The sequence below is a fragment of the Parasteatoda tepidariorum genome, chromosome 3 (assembly GCF_982258835.1).
Source record: "Parasteatoda tepidariorum strain Cologne lab strain chromosome 3, Ptep-v5.0, whole genome shotgun sequence".
Lineage (NCBI taxonomy): Eukaryota > Metazoa > Arthropoda > Arachnida > Araneae > Theridiidae > Parasteatoda > Parasteatoda tepidariorum.
This window is the reverse complement of record NC_141757.1, coordinates 69,472,379-69,498,491: the sequence shown is the minus strand read 5'-3', so window position 1 is coordinate 69,498,491 and position 26,113 is coordinate 69,472,379. Positions and strand designations below refer to the sequence as shown.

The window sequence follows — 26,113 nt, the reverse complement described above, 5'->3', positions numbered from 1 at the left end:
TCAAATATCTTCATACGCACCTAGAAAAAAATCAATAACTGATATCAATGTTTGTTTTGTTTTAATTGATATCAAAATTTCTTAGCATTAATCTTAGCATTCAATCGAATTAAAATTTCATACATTACACTCACCATATATCTTTACTTAGAGGAAATAAAATATTCTGGTAGCTGAAAACATAATTATATATATAAAAAAATTATATTAATTTTATTACCACTTTTTAATTTTTATGATATTGAGATAAGACGTCTATGATATTGTAAAAGAAATTACACATTTATTTTTAAAATGTTTAACGTGTTTTGCAGCTGGTATCATTACAGTGTACTACAAAACTCACATTATTCAAATTGAAAGTAATTGACGAACTTCTAAGAGATTTTTCGTTATAGCATGCACTCTAATCAATCTATCCATTAATAAAATAAAAAATAACAAAAGGGAGTACATTTTTAACAATAATTCGTTCATTTCACGAAGCATTAGCGACCTATACGACATAAAAATAATCTAATATGGTTCAGAGCAAATTTTAATTTCCTCTTCCCAAAGGCAGCGATTCTCGTGTCACGATACATTACGTCATTCAATCATTTCTTCTCACACTTGAAGTAAATTCCATTTTCTTACTTTTTATTCTATCAGACAAAAGACAAATAACTTACACTCATGCAAAGGTGGCATTTAGAATCTTCCTGAAGAAGCGATTAGGTCAAGGCTGTGGGAAGCAAGCGCATTCCTTTTTCCACACACACACCTTGGCGATGAGTGAACCAAGCCAGGGAGCGGCATCATCTTTGAAAAGGAGTCAATTTCCCCTACAACCTTTCTATTAAAGATTCTTTTTTAACCCATGTCTCGTGTGACCTCAAAAATTCAACCATCCGACGGACGAGGTATCCCTTTCCCTCTGATTGCGGTGTATATCTTTCACTCAGAGAAACAACGTGGGGACATATACTTCAGTGGTCGGGATTATGATGGTTCATGTGGTTCTTATCAATGTCGCCAAAACGCATGCTTAGAATTCTTAAATGCGAAGATTGGTAAATGTTTTTATCTCTTTCCGGTGAGGTAATTTTCACACGGTCTGCTGTTTGGAGCCAACCTATGCGACCTCTTGGTAGCAGTAAAAACTCGATACACCAATTCTTAAGAACAAGAAAAATCGAGAATATTGCAAATAAAAGTAGTTTTATTCTCAATTACGCTTAATACATCTTTCAAGAGGTTTTAGTACTCAATATCTACGGGTATAAAAATTAATTACCATCAACAGTAATATTATTCTTCCGTAATAAAACATATTTTGCTGATATTTAAGTAGAAATTATTGACGAAACATTTGTTCCCTTTTTTGCACTCGAAGGCAATTATTAAAAAAAACTAATTCCTCAGAAGAATGTAATTACCTTTTTAAGCAACTAATTCTTTATGTGAATGATTTTATTAATTACAGTCGAAACACTACTTAAGGGTAAATCCAAAATAATTGGTTTTGTTTGTCGCTTCTACAACCAAATATGTATGTTTTATCTTATAATTGTTAATATTTCTTAACGTTTATTTATTTTTTTCATGAATGGCTAAGAAAGTATATAATGATTTGTTTCTAAAACAGGGAAAATAGCAAACAAATCCAAACGTCTTTTTTTTTTCAATTGTGACTTTAAAATTAAAAATTTAATTCTCATGAGCAATTAATTCGATACTTTCTGTTCCAAATCATGACATGATTCATAGATTTACTTAGAAATAACTGCTGGAACACTCATAAATTTTTTTTTATGATTAATGATAATTAAAGAATCTAACCACCCCCTGAGATATAGCATTAATCTTTCCTATCTCAAAAGATTCATTTCGATTCATAATTCTTTTTCCCCCTTTTATAGACATTCAATAATATAAAGAGGGTTATAGGGTTATCTTCTGTAATAAAATAAAGTAGAACACTACACATAAAAACATATAAATAAAAATAACATAAATGACACAAAAAATCTTCATGATTAAAAATCCGAAATATGAAATTTATTTATACAAAACAGGACTAACAGCCGTTTCGGAATTACTTATACTTTCGGAAGATACTATCATTTGACCCGAGACATGAGCACTAATATCGGGTTTTCTGATGGCATTTTAATAATAGAAAGTATTAAGAATAGATCCGTACTGAAACGATTACTCTTTTAGGTACGGATTTAATACTCTTTTAATTAAGAAACACATTCGTGTTTTATAAGTTGTATTCTACTTTAAGACATTGACACTAATATCGCAATTCCAATCTATAAAACAACTTTTACCTACAATATTCATTACCAAAAAATAATTAATCCCAACATTCATAATTAAAAATCAAATATTGTGTGCAATTCAAATAATCTCTCTCTCTCTTTTTTCAAATATTTTTTTATAATGTTATCAAATTATGAGAATTTTGTTTTAATTTTTATTCTGTTGGCGATTTTACAATTATAATTTATAAATATGCTCATAATTAAAAAAAAACAGCTAATAACCCTGGAAAAAAAACATTAAACCTCGATGTATAATTATAAGATTTTCAAACGTACTTACAAATTATGATATTTTTAAATGTGATAATAATGAGAGAGGCACTTGAGATTCTGAACATAAAATTATTTTTGCTTTTAAACTAATAACATATATAAATTAACAATTATATGTTTTCAAAATGATAACACATGCTTTAAATCGTCAATCTACAGGCAAAATCAGTTAACACGTAAGAATGCTTTAGGTACACTGTTTGGATAACATAAAGCATAAACGTTATTCGAAAAAGTGTATTAACCAGAAGGCGACTTAAAACGAGAAAGATTAGTATCCCTTAGGCCTCAAAGGTTTTTAAAATTATACGACAGTTTTAAGTTAAAAGTTTTTAAAGTTGTTACATTTTATTTTCGTAAATTACCTATCGTCTTAACGTGAAAATCATTTTATAATATAAACTAATAAATTCGCCTTGGGACAATTAGGAATATTGAAGTTTTGAGTCAAATGAATAATTTATATAAAAATATATTTATGAAAAACAATATAAAAGCATTATGCGTTTCAACAAAGAGTACGTTTTAACAAAATCTCAAATTTATATTGTGTATTCCATTTACAAAATGCCTTAAATAAACTAATGCTTGTAAATAAGAATATTAATTGAAATGGAAATATTTTGTATTATAAATGTAATAATTTTTTTTCGCAATATTCTGTAAATCTATTATATTTTCATCTATTGAAAATATATCAATGCGCCTTCTTTAAACGTAATATTTACTTTTTTCTGTAAAACACAGTCACATCACAGTTCAAAAACAAATTTTATTGCTGAAACATTCTTTCACAGAAACTAGAAAAATTCCTTGGTGTTGAGAATGTTTTCTAATATGTTTCTATTAAGCTCGTGTTATTTATTCAGCTTGTTTCATAAAGCTTTTTGCCTTTATGATATTTCTCTCTTTTCCAAGGTAAACGTCGACACGAAAGAAATATTTTGTGAGTTTTAGACATTTTGAATGAAAGCGCCGAGAAAAATATCTATAAATATATTTATAAATATTGAATTATTTCAGATTATAATTAAAAGAGTATTATGAAAATTTTCAATTATATGTATAGATTTTAAATCTTATTGCTAAGTATGATTCACATAAACAAACCACCTTTAAAGTTACAAAATAATCTTTTATTTCTTGAGAAATTTAATAACAAAGAGTCTTTATCTTTGCCCACTTCACTCACCATACCACCACAATTACTTTATTTCTTGATGATAAATAGATTGTCACATCAAAATTAAAATTATTCAATTAAAATGTCCTTTTTATTTTCTTTTTTTTTGTATTTACACATATTTAGTGCCACAGGTTTTGTTTCGGTTTTCTTTCTTTCTTTTTTTTGTGATAAAACTTAATTTAATATATATACAGCGGCCTAGGCCAATAGGCCCATATGCCAAATACAATGAATCATTTAAAAGGTCAACAGACCCTTATATAAATAAAATACAAAAATTATATGTATATATACAATACAAAACTTATTAACCCTCATATAAATAGAATACAAAAATTATATATATATATAATACAAAAATTGCGAACCCTGAGACAACCAGTAAAAACTGAGTGAGCTGTGAGCCAGAGCTGGTGGAACCCTTAATACAAGACAAAAAATCTAACAATTCACCAAAAACCGCCGTAAATACAGCTCATAAATTCGCCAAAAGGTGAAAGGATAAAATGACATAAATGAATATAGTGCTAAAATTGAAAAGTTAAAACTAAGACAAAATCACAGATGTATACACTTGCCAATAGGGCATTGAAAGGATCCAGCCAATCAAGCCAGCTTGAATCCTTCTGGTGGAACCAAAATAGTGAGGGTGAAGTAGTAACAGGTAGTTAAAATGAAGAACAACAAGTAAAGCAGAGTAAATTCAATTAAAGTACAAAAAAACAGAGGACAAAATACCAATAGATACTAAAAGGTAAGAGTTAAAAGGGGTGTATAACAATCTAAAAACCATGTATAAAATACAATCGCAATGTAAAATACCAAATGTATTAAAATCCAAAGGTTGTAAACAAACCTAAAGCATGTATAAAATGCAAAGTCAAGTTAAAAGTCAAATTAAAACACTAAAATGGCAATGTGGTCCAAAAAAAAGTTTTGGCAAGGTGGTTAGATTAAGCAGGTTAAAATTTTAGTTATTGTCAATTTTGTTTATTAATTCCATTTGTTCCTCAAGAGTAGTTTTAATGATAATCTTGATAATTTCTCTACAAACCTTGTCTGCAAAAATTTGTTGGTCTGTTTTTTGGAAGAAATAATTTTTTCGGAGTGTTCGATACCGATCACAATAATATAAAAGATGCTCTATGGTTTGTCTTTGGTTACAGTTAGAGCAAGTATCTGATTTATTAAAAAATTTGTTTTGGTGTACTCCGAACACTCCGTGCCCCGTTAGAAATTGGTTAAAATAGAAATTAGTTTGCAACCTTGTAGTTGACGGGGTCTTAATGAATTTAAATGTATGCCTGCCTTTCTCAGAATTTTCCCAATTGGTTTTCCACCTTGCCATTAAATATTGTTTGATTTCGGTTTTAGCTTGTTTGGGGGTCTTCAGAACCTGGAGATCCACACTGTCAGAACCAATGGCTTCCTTTGCTGCCCTGTCTGCCTCCTCATTGCCCTGGATCCCCACATGTGCTTTTACCCAGTTCAAAATAGTGTTCTTATTCCAAATTTTTTTGATCTCTTCTATGAGTTTGGAACTGGGTTCTGGGTCAGCCAGGGCCTGGAGGGATGATAGTGAGTCTGAAAAAATCGTTGCATGTGTAATATCATGTTGACGTAGCCATATCAGGGCAGACTTGATTGCCAAAAGCTCTGCAATAAATATGTTGGTGTTATCAGTGACTCTGGTGGAGGCTTTGAAAATCGTGATACCGTTGTTCTTAACTATCATTGCGTGTGAAGTCCTGAATTTATTCGGATAATCTGCCTCCATCCGAGAGCCATCAGTGTAGATCTCCACTCCCTGATCTTTAGGGCTGCTATATCCCCAGGGCAAAGCAATGTAATCTGAAGGATGCCCTAGGGCTGGTTTCTCGAAATCTATGTTATGATCAAGATCAATCGGTAGAGTATAATTTATGTCCTCGAGTCTCCAGCCCCACTTCACCCTTTTGCAAAAGATGTCCTCCACGATTTTCAAACCAATTGGCATAACACCCGCCAGTATCTGGATTGCCTCTGTGCTCGTTGTAGCATAGGCCTTCGTGATGGTTAAGAGTGGTATTCGCTGGATACTGTTTAATTTTTCGTTAATTCTCCTAGTATTTCTGTACCAGACACTGGCGGCGTAAAGTATAATTCTTTCACTTGCCTGGAGATATATGCGTTTCAACAATTGTGGTCTGAGACCCCATGTAACTCTGGCGACTCTCCTAATTCCCTGATTAAAACCTGTAATTCTGTCTCTAATATCATTTAAGTGTGGAATCCATGTCAGACCTGGATCGAGGGTCACCCCTAAGTATCTCATCGTACTTACATTTTTAATATTGTTCGTATCATCCGGTCTAAATTTAATACAGGGGAGTCTTCCCATCTTTTTTTTATTTTTTGGAAATGTAATAAGTTGAGTTTTTTCTTTCGAAAAATTTAATTTGTTGTTCTCGGCCCAGTCTGACATGTGGGATAGAATATGAGTCGCCAGTTTATCAAATTTATAGAAAATTGGACCACTTACCAACAGTAAAATATCATCTGCAAATGCAATGATATTGAAATCATCATGGTTAAAATCAATAAATTGGCTAAAATTTATATTACGAACTAAATTAAAAATGTCATTAACCAAGATCAACCACAAAATGGGTCCAAGCGACGAGCCCTGTGGTACACCAATGTTTAAGTTACTTTCTACTAGAGTATCGCCGTTATCTCCTAAAAATTTAGCCTTTCTATCCTTTAGGAAGCTAAAGACACAACCGGCCAAATTGTCGGGCAATGCCAATTTGTTTATTGCGTTCTTCAGGATTGTCCAATCTGCACGGTTGAACGCATTCTCGATGTCCAGAGCCACCCCAATGGTATGCTTATTCTCTGATTTCTTTTCACAGATGATATCAACAACTTTTTTAAGCGCCTCGTCCGTTCCCCTCCCAGCCCTGAAGCCATATTGATTGTCATTGATGAGGTTTCTTTTCTCAAGATGATATGTTAATCACTTACATTTCTTCTCACAATATCAATTTTTTCACAATTCGTCTCCGGGAAGTGGTGCTGCATGATTCCCCGAACTGATTCCTGGAGGGACTCCGCTGCATTTCCATTAATAAGGATTGGATTTATGATTAGTTTCTCATTCAAAGTGCCCTTAGCTATTTTATACGGGTTGGAAAAGGCATTTTCCGTTGGGAGGTTGTTAATATAATTTCTCAAGTTTTCTGCCTTTGCTTTTCTGATAAGTTTCTTGTATTTAGCAAGGGAAGCTTTAAATTTAATCATGAACTGTTGTCTAGTCTCGGGATTTTCCTCTCTTTGAAATCTCCTCCGTAAGGCCCTAGTTTGTTTTCTATGGAGTCCCAGAACTGGTGTCCACCAGGAACAATGCTTTTTGATTAAGATTGGTTTTCGAATTCGCGACTCTTGGCAGGCCGCGATAATTTCATTGCTTACTTTGTCAATAAATTGATCAATTGTTGTTGAGTCGTTTAGCTTATCAAAATTATTTTTTTGAGTAATTTCATAGAGCTTTGGTCTCAATTTCAACCAATTAATGCTATTATATTTAATAGTGTGATGTTGTCTGTTTACATTGCTCTGTTGACAACTGGTATCAATTATTGCGGTGATTAATTCATGGTCAGAGCATGAGACGCCGTCGTGGACCTCAAAATTACCAATACTATTGCAGTTGGTGGCAATAATGTCTATCCAGCTCTGCCCGAGTACTGAATTGAAAGTAGGGGGAGAGTCTGGACTATTAACAATATCCAAGTCGTGTTTTTGCAGAAACTCCACGACAGCATCTCCTCTGGCATCTCTCTTGGGGCCCCAGACAGTGGATTTCGCGTTCAGATCCCCACACAGCACCACAAATTTTCCCCGAGAGGTAGCCATGATTGGCTCGAGAAGATTCAGTACCAAGTCAATTCTATCGTTCGGAGGACAATATACAGAGAAGAAAATATAATTATGACAACCAAGTTTAAAATCTATTACACATATGTCCCTGGTGACTAGGACAGGAAAAATATCACATATATCGGGGTGTACCGCAACCGCTGCTCTAGGTTTGTCTTTCTTATAAATTAATCTAACACTGTTAGGAATGCCGGTAATAATACTATCATTGTTATAATGAGGTTCATTTAGGCTTGCTATTTTAATTTGTTTATTAACGAAGTCATCGCTGAATTGTATGTTTGCAATTGAACTATGGTGAAGGTTTATGTGTCCCAGAATTGTATAATGTGTGGAGTTAGAAACCATAGTCGGTTCTTTTCATTTGATACCTAGCCGCTCTAACATACTGTGGACAGTCCCTGTCAAAGGGGCAGTGTTCGATGTTCAAGTTCAATTTGAATTTACGGTTTGCTGCATCGCAGTTTCTACAGAAGCGGTCTTCATGACATTCGTTTTCATTGTGCTGCGTTGAAGAGCAGCACCTACAAATTTTCCCGCTTTTACAATCCCTAGCCACATGACCTATTTCAGCGCATTTGAAACATTGCCTGATGCTTAATGTTTCTTGAAAGCTGTGCCTTCTCCAACCAATATTCAGTTTCTCCCTATATTTGATTTGTCTGAAAGTGACTGGATCCAATTCTATAATTCTGTGGGCCGTGATAAAACTTAATATTTTTCTATCACCATTACAACTTTTTACAGATACGTGTTTTTTTTCCTTAATTCATATTTAATTTTTGGTAACTTTAAAAACTCGCAAAAAGTTTCTTGCTATTTAGAAATACTGCAAAAAAAATTATGTAAAATAACTTAATTAATTATTAATTAAATTATTTATTAAATTACTAATAAAATTTTAAATAGTTATGTTGTATTAAGGTAAACATATTTAATTGTATTTATTAACTGAGCACAGTTTAACCGAAAATCAATTATAAAAATAAATATAACTTACCTAACTGTAACTAAATACCGTTATCCTAAATGTGGACTATTAAGACAAAATTATGCATTTAATTTATAAGTCAATAAAAGAACATCACAATTGGTTTTAAGCATTTAATTTTGAGTAGTAAAGAAAATTTATAAATAGGTAATAGAAACAGGAAATAATATTAAGAAAGTATAAAAATTAAATCTCTTGGAAATCCAGTTAAATTAGGTATAAATAAATGATTTGCAGGTCAATACATTTATAACTTTTATTAATTTTATGCTGATGGCAGTCAAAGATCTTCTTTGTTTACTAAAAATCACATCGTGGGATTTTTATGACTAATGAAAAAGAACAGAACTGTATGACCACAATCATCTTTTTTTTCTTCTTTTTTTTTTACGGTGATATGAAGAGAAAACAGAGAGTAAGCATATTTTTCAACTCCTTTTTTAACTAATGCTTTATGCAAAAACAAAGAAATTTATGTTTCTGAAAAATCAAAAAATTTCTGAAATTTGAAATTCAATGTTTATTACAGAAACATAACTGAAAATATACATAAGTTATATTTTAAGGGTTATTTCTAAAACATACTCAAGCGTTTTGTGCTGCGTGGGTAATAAAACTACGATTACTCGAAAGACAAGGCTTTACCCTTTATAAAGTATCATTAAATTAAAACTGACTTCAAGTTGAGATATCTTTGTTCTAAGGTAGACGAACACTACTTTAATTTAAGGTGGTCATGCAGTTCTACAATCTAGGACGCTTTCAAAATTCTGCAATGTTGACTCAACTTTTGCTATCATAATTTTTGTTAAGATGGAGATAAGTAATCTTAGGCGACATCTTTCTTGGCGCCCCAAAACTAATAGAAATAAATGTCGCATGTACGCAGCAAAAGCCTACGCTTTTTTCCTTAGCAATAAATGATCAAAAATCCTTAAAAGCATCTTTTTCTGAAGAATGCAAAACGAGCATTACAAAAACCAGTTCCCATTATCGTTATTCACGCATGGCTGAAATCCTAACTAAGCATGTAAGCTTCAAATTTGTCCCATTAATTGTATCGCTATCACTCTCCCTCTTTAAATGCACTTAAGATAGGGCATGCTAATCTTAAAAAGCGTGTGCAGTGATTGTCATTAGATCTCCATTTAAAGTGACATCATGATACAATTATGCTAAACTGTGTATATCTCAAGCTCTGAATTATCGAAAGACAATGTCGCAATAATTCCCGTTTAAATTTTTAATATATATATATATATATATATATATATATATATATATATATATATATATATATATATATATATATATATATATATATATATATATATATATATATATATATATATATATATATATATATATATATATATATATATATATATATATATATATATATATATATATATATATATATATATTATTTTTAAACCGACGTTGAACAGCAGTCCAAATTCTGAGTTTACGATTGCCTGAGTTCAACTCCGTAGCCTTGTAATTTTGAACCACTCCTAGAAGACAAGGGTCCCGCAGTGGACTGATCGTTAAGACACGGTTCCCAGCAGATCACCAAAGTCAAGCATCACTGACTGCGGTCAGTGTGCGGGTGGGTGACCACTTGGATCAGTCTGCGTAGGGACCGAGGGTGTGCTGTATTGGTCCTCGTTAAACTATTCTACGTAAAGTGCTTGACTTCGCGTGCAGGTCGACGGGGGTGCAATCCCCTCTCTGCAGAGGATGAAAATTGTGATGGCATGTCTTCGGATCATCCTCAGTGATGTTTTCCAGAATGTCTCCAATAGCCCATATATATATATATATATATATATATATATATATATATATATATATATATATATATATATATATATATATATATATATATATATATATATATATATATATATATATATATATATATATATATATATATATATATATATATATATATATATATATATATATATATATATATATATATATATATATAAAGAGTATGTAAAGAGAGAGAGAAAAAAAGTCTAGAAGGAATTTTTTTCTGCGCTGGTTGAATATTTTTTTTAGTACAAATAACAAAGAGTTATGTTCGTTTCGTTACAGAAAGCAAGTACCTACAGTAGTACCGAAACTCAAAATAATAAATATTTTGTCTCTAGGTACTGATACTAATGCGTGCCTATATTATATGGTAACACATTGTTTAATTTTATGGTTACTTAGAAAACTGGAGAGCGTTCCTCTAACTTTAAAAATAATTCAAGAATTTCATAAACAGAAGGCTATAAAACGGCCCTTTTTAGCTAATCGCGAATTACAGCAAAAATGTGGCGCAATCTGAGGACTAAAATAGCAGTAGCCCATACAAATATTTATGTTAAAATGGTCAAACACGCCGCAGAAAACGTAATTTCCTAAGTTTTCATCGTGATCTGTTGTGAACTTTAAAAACTAACTTTGAAACTTTCTGAGAATAAATGAACTGGTTTCTTGAGAAGAATGCATTTATATGTCTTTCATTTGTATAAACCATACATTTATATGTCTTTCCGTTTTTCTTAAAGAAATTTTTTTATAAGTTGGTCGCTCATACATTTTTTAGATCCTCGGTCTAAGGTTGATGTTTTTCTATATCATTTTACCCTATTTTCAGTGAGAACGTATGGTTCGCTTCAATTTGTTTTTTAACATAGTGCTAGTAAGAGTATCGAAACAGCTGTCTGTCCCTTTTTACTATTTAATGTGTGCTTTATATGTTATTTTCAATCATCATCTCCATTTAAAATTTTGTTTCTTCTCATTGACTTCCTATTCATGCTCAAATTTAAATATTTTTTAAAAGTTTTTTTGCATCTTTGTAGGTAGGATTATTGTTAAGAGTGGCTTGCCATCATTTTCTATGACTTTTCCAGGAAGTAATGCCATCTGTCACTCAAAGGGATTGTTGTTCACAAGTTTACACGTATCTGGAAATATTTGCCGACGCAGGTCTGGAATGCCGTAAATCCTTCCCCACAAGAAATATGCAGCATGTTTCGCAGACAAGTCAAGCACCGCAATTGTAAATAAGGATTAATCTCGACACGGTTCTGGATTTTTACCCAGCTCGCTTAAGATAAAACATTTATCGCATACCTAGACCATGACATTTTTTAAGTCAAATATTCCGAGACATCAACTTTTGGGGATTTTTCTTGTTTCTTTATTTTATTTTTATTTGTCTGATTTTTAAAGACATAATCATTTAGTTGAAATAAAGATAAGATTTTAAAAGTTGTATATTATGTAGATGAATTATGGTTTATGTATTGTTACAGATAAGAATTACGGTTTTTGTATTGTGTGATAATAGGGTTGAAGACAACTTTCTTGAGATGATTTAAGTTTTAAATCACTTTCAAACTTTCGTTAAATGTGTCTCGAAACTTTTAAAATTTTAAGTTCCTTGAGATTGCAAAAGAATGTTGTTTTCAGTTATTCAATATATTTAAAATTTATCTGCACTGAGGCTCCATTTACATTATCACTTTAATATTTATCTCATACATTGTAAAAAATTCCGGATCAACTAATGGTATCAAGTATCAGCACTTTAGATGCACCATCCGTAAAATCCATTTTACCTTAAAATCCATTTTTACCGTAAAATATCATACCCTAACTTTTACAGTTATATTAAGAGTTATTCAGTAATTTTACGGTAATAATTACGTTATATCATATTTTTTGTTCCGGTAAAAATGGATTTTACGGTAAAAAATACCGGCATCCTGCGTGCTGGTCTCTAAAAGGGTGATTTAATTCTTAAATCTAAGTTGAAAAGTGTTTTAAAAGTTTTTAAATTTTAAGTCCCTTTGATTACAAAAAAATTTCATTTTCAATTTTAGTGAAATATTTAAAAGTATTATTTTTATTAAATTAGAAGACTACGCTCACAAACCCCCAAAATTGCTTCATATTTCTCTTTATTTTTTCTTAAAAAAGTCGAGATTTTTCACATAAACGAAGAACATTTGTTAGTAAAATATTGTATTATTATTTTATGTAGCAACATTTTGTTGATAATCGTAAAGAAATGGACGACTACCTGGATTTCAATTTTTTTTAATTGTTCTTGAAAGAAAACAAAATTTAAACGTTAAGAATACAGAATGTTAGACATAATAAAAAGAAATTAATAACAAGTAATTTATTTTTTAATGAGACTTATGTCATTATAACAATTCAAATAAGAAATGGTATTTGTTTCGTGAATTAAGACCTAACACTTTTAAAAATATCATTAAAAATGCTAAGGTTTATATCCGGGAACATCCAATTTCTCTTATACATTCTCTCTCTGTACATAATTCTCGAACTAAGCTTCGAACGTTAAATTTTTTAAACTTTATTGTGCTCCCTATACATTCTTCTACACACCATAGTAATTTCAAGTTCCTAAATATAATAGTTTGTGTGCAACAGAATGAAATGTAACGTAAAATGTACTGGACATCCAAAACAAGGATTTCATTTAAGATTTGTTAACATTGAGAAAAAATAGTTACTTAATTTTAAAATGCCTATTCTTATCATTTAAAGATAGCGCAAAATAGGTATTGACATTTCTTGTAAAACATAGTTCAAATTTTGTTTACAAGTTTTACACGATTTATAAACTAATAATCACAATACAAAAAAATAGTAAATGGTACATTTTATTTTATATAAAAATTATACTTAAAAGACAAAAGAATATACTTAAATAGATTTACTAACATAAAACTATTACTTGAATATATCTATTTTTGGGAGTATTTCTGCATAAACAATTAAAAATATCTGCTTTTAAACAAACTTTAGGAATGAAAACACATTTTATAAGCTAAATAATTTTACTTTATTTGAAAGTAATCTAACTAAGCAAAATCAACAAAATTTTAAATCAAATTTAATTTTTTTTTAAATTGTAAATGTTATTTTAAGATTAAGCAACTTTTGCAGTTAAAAAAAACTAAAAATTTGTTTTTAAATTATGCTCAGTGAGCAACTAAGCATAATATTTAAATACTTGGACACAGTTTTAAAAACTGAGTAAAAACGTCTGCACTAAGTAACAAAAATAACTAAGGAATAATAATGCAGTTAAAAGACATTACGCCAGTAATTAGAAAACTAGGCCTAATAAACTTTAAAAATGCATCATACATAACGTCTCTGTGTCACTATATACTAGTGATATAATCACTAGTAGAAGGGGACGATTTTGAAAATCGCAAAGCATTGAAACTCACTGTTCACAATCGCAAAACAATAATTCTTATCATTTTAGACACTTTACTTTCATTGTAAACTATTAAAACAACTGCCTGATAATCTTTCTTGCATATTCAGTCTTCTAACGTTAAAATAATAGTAAAACTCTGTATTTTATGATCTTTAAAAATTTACACAACTTACAATATATTGCTATACAGGGTATTCCGCAATCACAGCTCTTCATACATAGTTTAATGCCTAGCACCACTTCTGACAATCACAATGGTGTACCACATTTCCCATACTACTTTGAAAATATTCATTTCAAAGCCACAGTTCCCATTAATAGGTACATAAAAAAATGAGTGCTGCCATTAAAAACATGTAACCTTCAGAGGACATGAATATGAAAGCTAATGAATTTCTTCCATGTTTTCTTAGAACTTATTGTCAATGTCCGTTTGAACTTTCCGATTCTGTTGGGTTTGTCGAACTTCCGATCACTCAACCAAAATAATATTTTTTCTTAATTTTTTTTTTCCTTCTGTCGAGTAGGCGTGATCCAAAAAAGTAATCACTCCTCCCAAAAAGAAAATTTTCAATACCCACCCAAATATCTTAAAATTAGTCATAACCTATCTCAGAGGGTTCATTCAGTACAAAGTCTGCGGGTATGCACCTTGCAATGCTTTTTTTTTTTTTTAAGAAAACGGATTTGTTTTAATATTTTTTTTTATAATTAGCATTCACGCTTCGGTAACGCCTGTCTAGAATAATATTTTTTTTTTTCGAAATCTCGTAGCTCGAGAGTGTTTACGACATACCGAAAGGTGAATAATATGTAAAATAGGCTTTAACGTCGCTATGACTAATACATTGACAATCAATTCCAAGTCAGACGTTCTTTTTCTTTAAAAAAAATAACAATGTTACATAACCATGGGTGCTATTATGACAGTAATTCCGTAAAAATGTTACTCTTTGAATAAATAAAGTCGTTTTACAACTGACGCGCCTTTGAAACTTTCGAGCAGTAAAAGTTATAGACAAAATGCTCTTTTTTCTTTTTGGTTCAAAAAGTTTGCATAAATTTACTAGAAATTGCTTAATAGCATTACAGACTACTTATCTTTTCAGATTTAACTTCCAAAAGGCGAAAACGTTTTTGTATATTGTTTTCAATATTTCATATAGTAGGGACCTCCCTGTGCCCGTTATATCTCCCACCAGACGCTCTTGTAGCATTGAGGTAGCGGGTTCTAATCCCGTCTCAACTCTTCAGTATATTAGCTCTGTCTTTTTCTGAATTGTGTTATCTGTTTTCCCACTTGACAAAGTCTTGTAACCCGTACTTAAGTAATTGAGTACACAAACCTGCCTATGTATGTGTACCAATGAATAAAATAAATTTGCATATTATTATTATTTTTTCCTATTGAAGATTTTTACGATTTACTAAGGGTTTCTAAGTAGAGTTACTGGTGTTTTTCTTATATATTTACTAAACACTCCTTAGTAAAAGTACTAAAGGCTTTTTAGTAAACATACAAGGAAAGCGATAACAGTTTTTCGATATGCTAACAAAGGAAATCTATGTGTTCTTAACACTAGAAAGACGGAAACTTAGTACAGTAGGGAACCGATTATCCGGAACGATCGGGACCATCGCTATTCCGGATAACTGATTTTTCCGGTTTTCTGAATCGCTACAAAAAGCCGTTTTTTTTATTGTCAAATTCAACTAAAAACATATATATATTGAGAAGAAGAAAAAACGATGAAGTAATACACTAATGATTGTTTCCAAAATGATGGTAAGGTTAACATCTTTCAAAAAAGAAAGAAAAATCTTGAAATCTTATGAGGAGAAAAACATTTGTCTTTTCAAAAATGGCGGGAAAATTTATCGAATTTCGTTCCGGTTATTTGGTTTTCCGGTTTTCTGATTTCCGGATAACGGGTTCTGTACTATCTATATTGCCCAAAAGCAGTCGAAATGACTGCATTGTGAAAGAACATCTAATACGTAAAGAAATTTGTAGAATTAATTTTTAATATTTTTTATATTATTTACAGTTATATAACAAGTTATTAGTAAATATTAAGAATAAAAATATTACTTCACTTGGAAAGAAAATATTAATTTATGCATTATTATTTGTACATTTTTTGCAAATGAAAAAGCAGTCAAAATGACTTCCTTTAAGCAACCTAGTGTTAATTAAGTTTAATTCTGTAATACTTTTTGAAAAGAAACTGTGTGGATTAGTAGAGAAACACGTGGATTCCCAGTTTCCGAGAGACTTTTTAGTAATACTACAGTTTTTTTAATTTTTTGATCTAGTGTAATAGAGTGCCTTGTGAAGCAAAATAAATAAATGAAATTAAACTTATAACTGGTTCGAATCAATAATATGCCTTGATTATGACAATTTTAGATTGAAGCCTGTATGGAGTTTCTGTGCATCGTTTTCCAGAAAAGATTCATTTATACTTCGATTTGAAATTAAGATCCATCGAGATAAATCTTTTTAGTGACAGTAACAATTTAGTCAAAAAAACGGTTAGAAATTTACCTTCCGATAATGAAATTTTCACTATTTTGCTTTTCACTATGTTTTTAGAAATTCCAGCGTTAGTCAAATGCTTCAAGCACACAGTTATATAACTTGTTATCCAAAGACAATTGTCTGCAGAAAAATAGTTCAGTTATTAATTTAATAATTATGGAAACTTTGTAAAACATAAAAATATGAAATAGTTTTATAATGAACAAAGCAAAAAAAATTTTTACATCACAGGAAATTTTCATCCAATTTCTTTTAAAATTTATATTGTGTCTTTTAAAAATACGCAGCTCAAAAGGATGTAAAATCTTGTATACCTTATATTTCGCTTTTCTTTTTAACATTCGTAAATCAAATTAACATAAAAAAATACGAAAGACTATTTTTTGCATAAACTTTTCTTTCGATAAACATTCTTTATTGTGTGAAGAAAAGGCTTTTGATTTACGCAATTTATTCGATAAATCCCCATCAACGGAATAAATAACGTGAATCAAAAGGGGGGGGGGGAGAACATTAAAAGGATTGGATTTCGACTTTTCTCCTGGCTATACTCATCAATGCTGATCCATAATCACATAATTGTGGCTGAAATTTTTTTTTTCTTTCCATTTCAAATATTAAAAATCAGAATTTGTCACACAAAAAAAGAGATTTTCGATTTGTTCGTTTTTTCGGCTTTCGTTCAGGTTTGATTTCGTAGAGATAAAGAGCTTGAGTTAGCATAGTGCTAAGCCACACTTTTTCCAAATACGGCATTTTTACTTTGCACTTATTTTTCACTATAGTTACCATCCTCGTGCTTTGAAAGCTTCCTGAATATTCACTTAATAAAAGCGCGATACATGGAAACATTTTATAGTTTACAAAGAAATTGACTGCTTATTGTGATTTTCTCCAAAAACACTTTTTTAAAAAACGTTGTTGTGCACAATTCGAAAATACAGGTTATATCATTATATTGCCTCAAGCTCTGCATGAAATTATCAACTGTAAAACAGACTTAACAGTAATAGATATCTTAAATTAAAATATTCAAGAGTTGAATTAAATTTTAATGAGAGAGGTGGTTTTTAAACCTTCGTACCATTCATGATAGAACGCAAGTCCATTAGTGCGGTCATAGGTTATTTTTCAACCTTCATACCTATCATGAAGTATGCAAGTCCATTACTATTCTCAGAATCTTCAATTACTATCATAAATTTATTAAAAATTAATACGCATGTAATATACTATTATGTATGTAATATACTATTACGCATGTAATATAATATATATAAATTGTAAAACAGTATTAAAATATTCAATGAATTAAAATATTTAGATTCATATAAAACTACACGTAACTATATGTAAATAATAATGTAGCAGTTTCATTGTTTTTTGTGGTATGCCTTACACAAGAGAAGGTAAATAGTGCAGTATTAGCATCAGCTTCTATCTCTTGACTGTATTTAACGAAATCGAAAAATCCTCTACTTGGCCATGATTTAATTTACAATTCAAGAAGATAAGACTTTTGTACTTTTCTACTAATTTTTCAATTTCAACAAATGCGGTTAACGTCAATAATGTTTTAGTTTTTACTGATAATGCTTAAAACTGTGTTAAATCAGCATTGTTCACTCGTAGCTTAACAGCAGTTGTTTATTTAGTTATAACTGAAGTCACGGAAATATTACAGTTGCCTTTAATGAGCCACGTTGAATTGCTACGAATAAGGTGGTTTTTCCAATTTTTGAAAACAAATCGAGACTAATAGTTTCTAAGTTTTCGAGTTTTACTCCAAAGTATCGCTGTATCTGGTTTATTGAAAACATAACACAAGTGTAATTAAATCTATAATTAGAAAATGATCTGATTTATTTTTTCTAAATGTTGCAAATCATAATATGTTTTAATGTATGTGATCTTAATCAGCATCCTACTTTTACAAATCATGTTCATAACAGTTTTAAATACAATTTACATTTGATACTGCATTGAAAAAATAAAATTACAAACAACCCATTCACAGAAACTGCATGGCTCACTGGAAGCAACCTGTTTCCTTAATTGGACCGATGACACTTATGTTTATTTTTCCAATATTTACTTAACCTTTTATAATTGCTAAGTCTATATTTAATTATGTGGTGTACGGAAAGTAATATTAATATCAACGTGTACAAAAGTATGAAATTGCCAAAATTGAATATTTTAAGTAAGATTTTCCTGATTTGATAAGTGGCCCGTTGATAATCACTTTTTCCAAGATAGGTGATAGAAATAAGACTATATGTTTTAACAATGTGTTTCATACGTTAAATCTTAAAGGAATCATGGAATTAATTAATAAAAAATCATCATAGTTGAAACTAAGTAAGTTAATAACATTCTCAAACAATATTTTTTGAATCAGAATGATTTAACAGAGATCCTTCATATTTAAATTTTTCAGCTCCTCTAACTTTTGCTTACATGAGGATTTTTTTTTATTTTGTCTTTTTATTTTATTTATATATAATTATTTTTTTATTATTAATAATTAACGATAAGTTTACCTTTTAATGTGTAAATGCGTTTCAAATAATTAAATGGAGATAAATGTGTTCTATATCAATTCAATGTAAAAAAATTTATCAAAAATCTTAAACGACTTAATTAATATCTTGATTTACAGTAAATAAGTTACTCAACATATTATATACTATTAAGTTGTAGCTATGTAATTTCATCAGAAAAGTAAAAATTGCAAAATTTAATGATACTCTGATAATAGGATGTTGTAACATAAATATTAAACCATCGTTAAAATTTTAATAAATAAATTATTTGATTGTAAGAAGTTATATCATGAAGCTTTATTTTTTTTTCTTCCAAAAGAACTCTTTGCAAGGGTCATTAGTGACCCGTTAACACGTTTTGACTGATGAAGTTGCAAAATGAGTTCGAAGGCTGTATGCCCACATTCGCGTTACCTTGACTGCGTTCGTAAGATCCTTCGATGCAGCCTGCAGGAGACCGTCGGCATCAAATTCTTTTGATTACATTATACATTGATTAAAGCCCGAATTTACGTTAGCCCACGCAAAGAAAAGGAATTTACTAATACGTCACCTTTCAAAGAGGAATTTTAATTAATGAGACTTTTACTTTACAAGGCTCAGCAGAATACCATTCTTGTACGCATTTTTAATTCAAACATGTATAAATGTGTCAAGAGTTACAAGGGAAATCACAATCCAAGCGAAGAAATATAGTTTATATTTTATGCATTTGAAAATAGACAAAATCCTTTCTTAATTACTAATAAAATTGCAAAGCGTCTAATTGGAGCACCTGCAATAGTTATTTCGCGTTCTTGCAATGGAAGTTAGGAAAGACCCGAATCAAAGTTTCATTTCTGGCACTTATCACTATATTAAAACCTGTTCATACAACAGTACACAACAATACTCGTGCAACAGCAAGAAATTGAATTGCTCAAATAAATCTGAAAATAAATCAATAAAGGAGAAAATCGATAAATCAACGAATGAATATATGAGCATATTGACGAATATGCAATTCAATTAGTCAAGGAACCAATCAATGATTTTGAATTGACGAATCAAAAAGCCAATGAATCCGCGAGTCAGGGAAGCGATTAATCAGTTTTTCAAAAAATTATCGAATTTGACAACAATGAAACAAGGAATGAGTAACTTAACATACTAATGAAACAATTAATGATCGAAGAGTAGCGTATTAATAAATCCATGACTGAATGAATCTGCAAATTAACGAATTAATTGATTCACTACCCTTTTCCTTAGTTATTGATTCGCTCATTGATTTATTGGCATTCTAATTCTTTCAACCCTCATTTTGCTGTTTCCTTACTTCGCAGATTTATAAATCGGGATCTACAAATAAATTTTATCTATAATTTATTTATTTCCAGTTATATGCATGAAAAGTAGTAAGAAGACGTTTACAATGAGATTTGCAATAAATAGCCGAAATGTTTAAAATTTAAATTCGGGTCTTTCCTTACCTCCGTAGTAAAGGAAATCATTAAGGAGCTAGTAAGAACCAGAAATTACGGATGCTTATAGACATGTCGCATTTTCATAAGTAATTATGAACAAAAAGTGAATTCGTCTTTATGGTTGTAGAATGTATAAAAATTAAATATTCTAATTATAATGTAAACATATTTTTTGCATAAATGTAAGGCTGCTTTTATGTAATGAGTCATATTTCTATTGTTTAATGCAAGAACTGCCAACCTAAAAGTTTCAAAATATTGAAAAATAGAAATTTTATTTCCTTGTTAAAAATCTAAAATTTAAGTATTTTGGCATTTGTCACGCGATCTACTGGTCCGGAAACGGTTACTTTTTGCCCATTTCTTCAAATATTTTCACTTATTATCACTTCTAGCATTAACTCGTCCTCATCATTAATTGAGAAGACCTAGTTTGATATTCCTTACACTTTTGAGGGATTCCTATCATTGATGCCTCTTATTACTCCTCTCATCGAAACAAAAACTATATTTTAGATTCCTTTTTTTAAAAAAATAATATTTTCTTAAAGTAAAAAATAAAAAAAAATTTGTTTCGTCAAGTATTCCTTATAAATTATAATTATTCTTTCCCAGTTTGTGACGATGCATTTAATCTTGGCTAAAAATGAATGAAAGAAAAATAAAGTAAATAAATAAATGAGAATAAAAAACAATACTTGTTCCATCAAAAGTTATTGTTTTAGAAGTTTTTATATCAATTTGTTAAATGATTCGCCCATTCACTAGTTTAGTACAACGATTCACAAATACAACTAACTACGCGCATTCACTAAAAAGCCAATTCGCGGATACGTTGATTCATTTCTTTCATTTCCTTATTCTATTCCTCCTTTATTGTATTTATACGTCAGGAAACATTGATAGTATAAATTTTGCCACAGTGACGCTGAGAGATAATTATATGCAGTAAGTCCCACTGTAATTTAAAAATAAGCAATCTTAAAAATAACCAGGTGAGGGTACTAAATAATGAGTTAAATCTTAAAAAAATAACCTCGCATAAAACGCGATAAATAATTGAACATGCACCATAGTCATGAAAAATGATAAATGACATATGCTATTAATTGACTTTGGCTAAGGTTCTGTCTAACCAGACCAATAGATGCTAAATATGTTCATTTTACTACTTCTGCTTATTAAATTAGTATTTGATTACATATTACTATCAGTTTTAAGTTTTCATTACATATCACGGTATTACCTTTCTAGAAATTCATTTATCGCAGTAAACCAAGGGCAAATAAAGGTCAGCAGCTATTGTAATGAAATTTCATTGATTTATAAAATAAAAAAAAAAACAATTCTTTATAAAAATACAATTCTTTATTAAATAAATATTAACGTTCTGTGTACAATAACACTGTTAGAAATTAATTTTTAAACATCTGAATGTGTGTGGCTCAATAATGTCAAGAAATTAATGTAAGAAGTTAAATATATATAGTAATCCCTCTCCACAAACGCTCCAGTATTTGAAATAAAATGAAGGGACTCAGTAAATCTGTAGGAGTAGGGAATTGGTTTCAAAGGAATTTAAAATTTTTAGGGGAGTTATAATAAATATCACTCACAATAAGCATGAAACAATAATATAATCTTTCAAATCATTAAAAAAAATCGATGAAATTCCTTTGGAAATAATTTTTTTGCAAATAAAATGCGAAAAACTCTTTTTAATATATTTTAGTTAAAGTTCATTCATTCACTTTAATTTAAAAAGCCATAATATTGACGAAAAGGCATTGTTGCTAAAGATAAAACAGATCAAAATAATAAATTCAGTTTTATAACTAACTGCATGTGAAAAATAATTGAAAATATGAGTAAGAAATCTTTTTTTTTTTTTTTTCATTTTCTATCATATTACAAACAAGCATAACAAACACGTTTGATATTTTGCTAATAATGCTCCATATCTTTTAGTTACCAAGAACTCTCTAACAAACGATATTAAATATTAATTTTACATTTATATTAAGCATTGCTTTTTGTTTCCTGTTCAAAATTTAAGGACAAAAAAAATCTGTGTCAATGTTTCATGAAAAATTAAATTTACATGAAAAATACTTAGATAAAAAAATGCGTCTAGTATATATAAAAAAAAACTTTAATCCGTAAAAAAAGCAGAAATCTCTGTTTTCAACTCTGTAGCTTTGTGACTTTCAATCCAAACCAAAAGAAAAGGAAACTACTATCAAGCATACAGTTGATTCGCCTTCACGGAGGACTTTTTGGTAAAACTAACAGTTGCGTTACAGGAAGATTAAAACCACAAAAATTTCCTATGGCTAGTTCGATGGAAGGGAAATTAAATCCCACAATACGTCTACCCCTAGGGGCATTTTGCGTAAACACAGAAGGCAGCAACATACAAATCGATTAACCATCATCATAATTCGAACATGGGTCACCTCAGTGGAAGGTGAACTGTATATTTCTTAGATTCTGATTAGTTGTTTTTTAATTAAACCGCAGATATATTTCATCAAAATAATAATAATTATAAATAATGTATAATAATAAAACTTTTGGGGGGAAAAACGTGCCTGATTTATTGCTTAATCATGTGACGATCAAAAAAGAAGCTCAAAAGCTACTCATTATGCCTCAGGAAAAAATGAAATTCATAATAAAAGAATTTTAAATGCAACAAAATTTAGATGTAGAAAAATATCCTGGAAAATTTAAGATAAATACGAGATTCGAAACTTTTCCATATGAGATATTTGAATTTTAAAAGAAAATTGTTTTCGCGCGTAATTCTTTGATTAGATTACAATCGAAAAGTTATTGGAAGTATATGACTTTCCGTACGATTCAGAGCGAACTAAAAGAATGTTTTGACAAAAGAAAGAAAATAAAAAGAGGAAAGCGAGAACAGACGAAGGGCTCAGGCCAATTTAATTAAAAGTCATAGAATTTCCTCAATGGTGACTATTTTTACAGTAAACTGTTCCTTGGTAATGTTCCTAGATTGGTATTACTTTAAAAAAATTTCCAAAATTTTATTATAACATCATACACAGAAAATACTATTACCTATATGGAAATTGTTTTTTTTTCCCCCCAAAAGTTTGCTCTCCTATTAGTCTGGCCTAGATGTTGCCTACATATTGGCGCAATATTGTTTCAAGCTCTTTATATACATTACTATGCTTTATAGAGCAATAGTTCTAGGTTTCAACAAAATAAAATAATTCTAAAACTAATTTTAAATTTTACAGCTTGAAATTACTATTCTTTTTGATTTTGCAAACTTTGTTCTTAAAAACAAATACTTTAAACCTATTTTAAAAAATTTTAAAAAAATTAAAAACCTGCATTGTATTACATACAGTTATGCTGACAAGTCATGGAAAAAAAGTAAATGAACTAAAATTAGATATCTCTTTCTATGTGTTAAAACTTCAGATCTTGAAAATCCTAGCTACCTATTTCGTTTTTTAGTAATTCATATTTTATGATCTATGAATATATTTGAGCAATTGTAAATTTGTTCGAACTACGAAGTAATTTTTTTTACAATTTTTAACCCTTAAAATATGTTCAAAGATGTTCTTTCAAGTAAATTCAGATAATAATGGTTTAAAGAAGAAAATAATTCAATATTTGAAGCTATAAAATACGCTATACAAAACTAAAAAATAGAAGATTAAGAACAATTAGAAAGAACAATATACAATAAGGTTAAAGGAGCAATTTAAAATTACTTACTTTTATCAATAAATGAATCTTGAATCATAAATGAAATAATCCAAAGGTCTTTACTAAAGAGTTAGTTTTCCTTCATCACTTCATTTTGCAAATAAATTTTTATAATTATATAATTATATCAAATTTAATCCATTGAGATAAAAGTTTAGAACGTGTTAGGCTGCATTCCAAAGACTACGGTGTCAAAAAATAGTTTATGAATATAAGCTTTAAACAAAACTAAGAAAGAAAAAAAATTGAAAGAAAAAGAAGAAAAGAAAAAAGCGAAAAAATCTGTGGAATCTTTTTGAATTTCGGCTTTTAAAAATGTTATTTCCCTACAAACGATTATCCTTTTAAGCAATAAAAGATTAACCTAATCTTTTCTATCATATCTCTATTTTACGAACAATAAAAAATCAGGATAAAGTAATAAATAGGAAATGTCACAAAATAAAATCTAAAATCAGACCGCAGCTATATTTCATAAAAAATAAGAATAATAAAATGCAAGCGATAATCTCACATTTTTGTCTGTGAAATGAAAACGATGAAACAGACGACTAACGTAATAGAATAGATGGAACGCGACGTCGAGGGATTATTGCGCAATAATCCCAAATAACAACAACATCATCAAGGGGATAAAGGAGATTGAGGAAGGCATATACAGGTGGTTACGAAAGATCTACAGAGAGGAAAAAACAAGGCAGGTGCGAGGCAGTGGATTCAAGAACGATACGACGAAATCGGAATTGCTAAGTCACTTTTAGAAGCTACAAATATGTGGCTTGTCCACATAGTTAAGGCAGTCAGCATGCTAGCTAGAAATCGCATGCCCTACAACAAGTCGACCTTCACAAATGCTCCTAAGCTCCACCTCTATCTTTTCAAGAAAAAAAAAAACTTAACTTCCTACCTTCATTCTGTGTGTGACTCCAATCACAAATTTTATGCTCCGGGCCATATTTTGTTTTCTCTCTCTGGAGCTTCATTTTTGACTTGTTCTGCGGCTTTCTGGACCGCAAGGCATTTTTGGTATTTGTCGCAAAAACATCCTTCGCCGTTCTACTAGAGAATCTTTTAATATATATACTCCTTTATGAACGCGTCCTATTTCAAAACAATCTAGAAGCAAAATTACTATTCAAAAACGAATATATCAACATACAAATACAATTTAATATTGTTTTGTAGTACCATGTATAAGATAACTTACCCTTTAACTAATCTCGAAACAATAATCTTACAATATTTTGAATTGAATAACTAAAAGTTGAATTGATTACAATTAGAAATATTATCGAATTTAATGGAGTACGTTAAAATTTTATTGAATTATTTTAAAATATTTAATTTAATTAAGTTTCATTAAATTTAATTAAACATATTGAAATTGATTGAAAATGCCTAAAGCCTGTGCAACAAAAGGTTTTATATTTATGTTTTTCTATCGAAAATTTTCTGCTAACTACTTCCTATTTGTTTACTTCATGAATGTGTCCTATTTCGACATGATCCAAAAGCAAAACTATTATAAGCAACGACACCTCGAACACCCACGAAAAAATATTCTTATAGAGATTCATAAAATTATTTATCAATTAACTACTTTTGAAACAAACTATTTACATCAAATCGAATAAACCATACTTAAGTTGAATTTATTCGAATACATTAATGTACCATTGCATTGTTATTTCATATTTTATTTAATAATAATTGTTATTGTTATCTATTTTTTCATAATTAAAAATATTGATCTTGATTAATTGTTTATAAATATTGATTAGTTGATTTTATGAAACAAGCCGAGGCTGTTCGAAATATTTAAATTTATTGAGTATTTTTTCTGTGTTTGTTTGTTTTCTG

The 26,113-nt window shown here is 29.8% G+C and overlaps 3 protein-coding genes across 4 annotated transcripts in view; all 3 read right to left on the bottom strand.

Annotated features, from left to right (window-relative positions):
• ex (FERM domain containing expanded) overlaps positions 1 to 25,185 on the bottom strand; it is a 71,128-nt gene extending 45,943 nt beyond the window's left edge. Inside the window, exon 1 of one of the 2 annotated variants that reach the window (XM_087159508.1) lies at positions 24,263 to 25,185. Coding sequence is in view for 1 of the 2 variants with exons in the window: in XM_087159507.1 (XP_087015633.1) it covers positions 672 to 677 (6 nt within the window). In the remaining variant the exon portion in view is untranslated. Of the gene's footprint in view, positions 1 to 671; positions 966 to 24,262 lie in introns of those variants that run through there. The other variant, XM_087159507.1, reaches the window with a different exon arrangement.
• Positions 1,932 to 6,085, bottom strand: LOC122269221 (uncharacterized). The gene is made up of 2 exons (XM_087160142.1): positions 5,037 to 6,085; positions 1,932 to 1,938 (listed from the first exon to the last, which is right to left on the bottom strand). The coding sequence occupies exons 1-2, from the start codon at positions 6,083 to 6,085 to the stop codon at positions 1,932 to 1,934; spliced, it is 1,056 nt and encodes a 351-aa protein (XP_087016268.1).
• Positions 6,766 to 8,040, bottom strand: LOC147813889 (uncharacterized). The gene has a single exon (XM_087160141.1). It carries the CDS (start codon positions 8,038 to 8,040, stop codon positions 6,766 to 6,768), a length of 1,275 nt encoding a protein of 424 aa, XP_087016267.1.
• Positions 25,186 to 26,113: the final 928 nt, after the last annotated feature.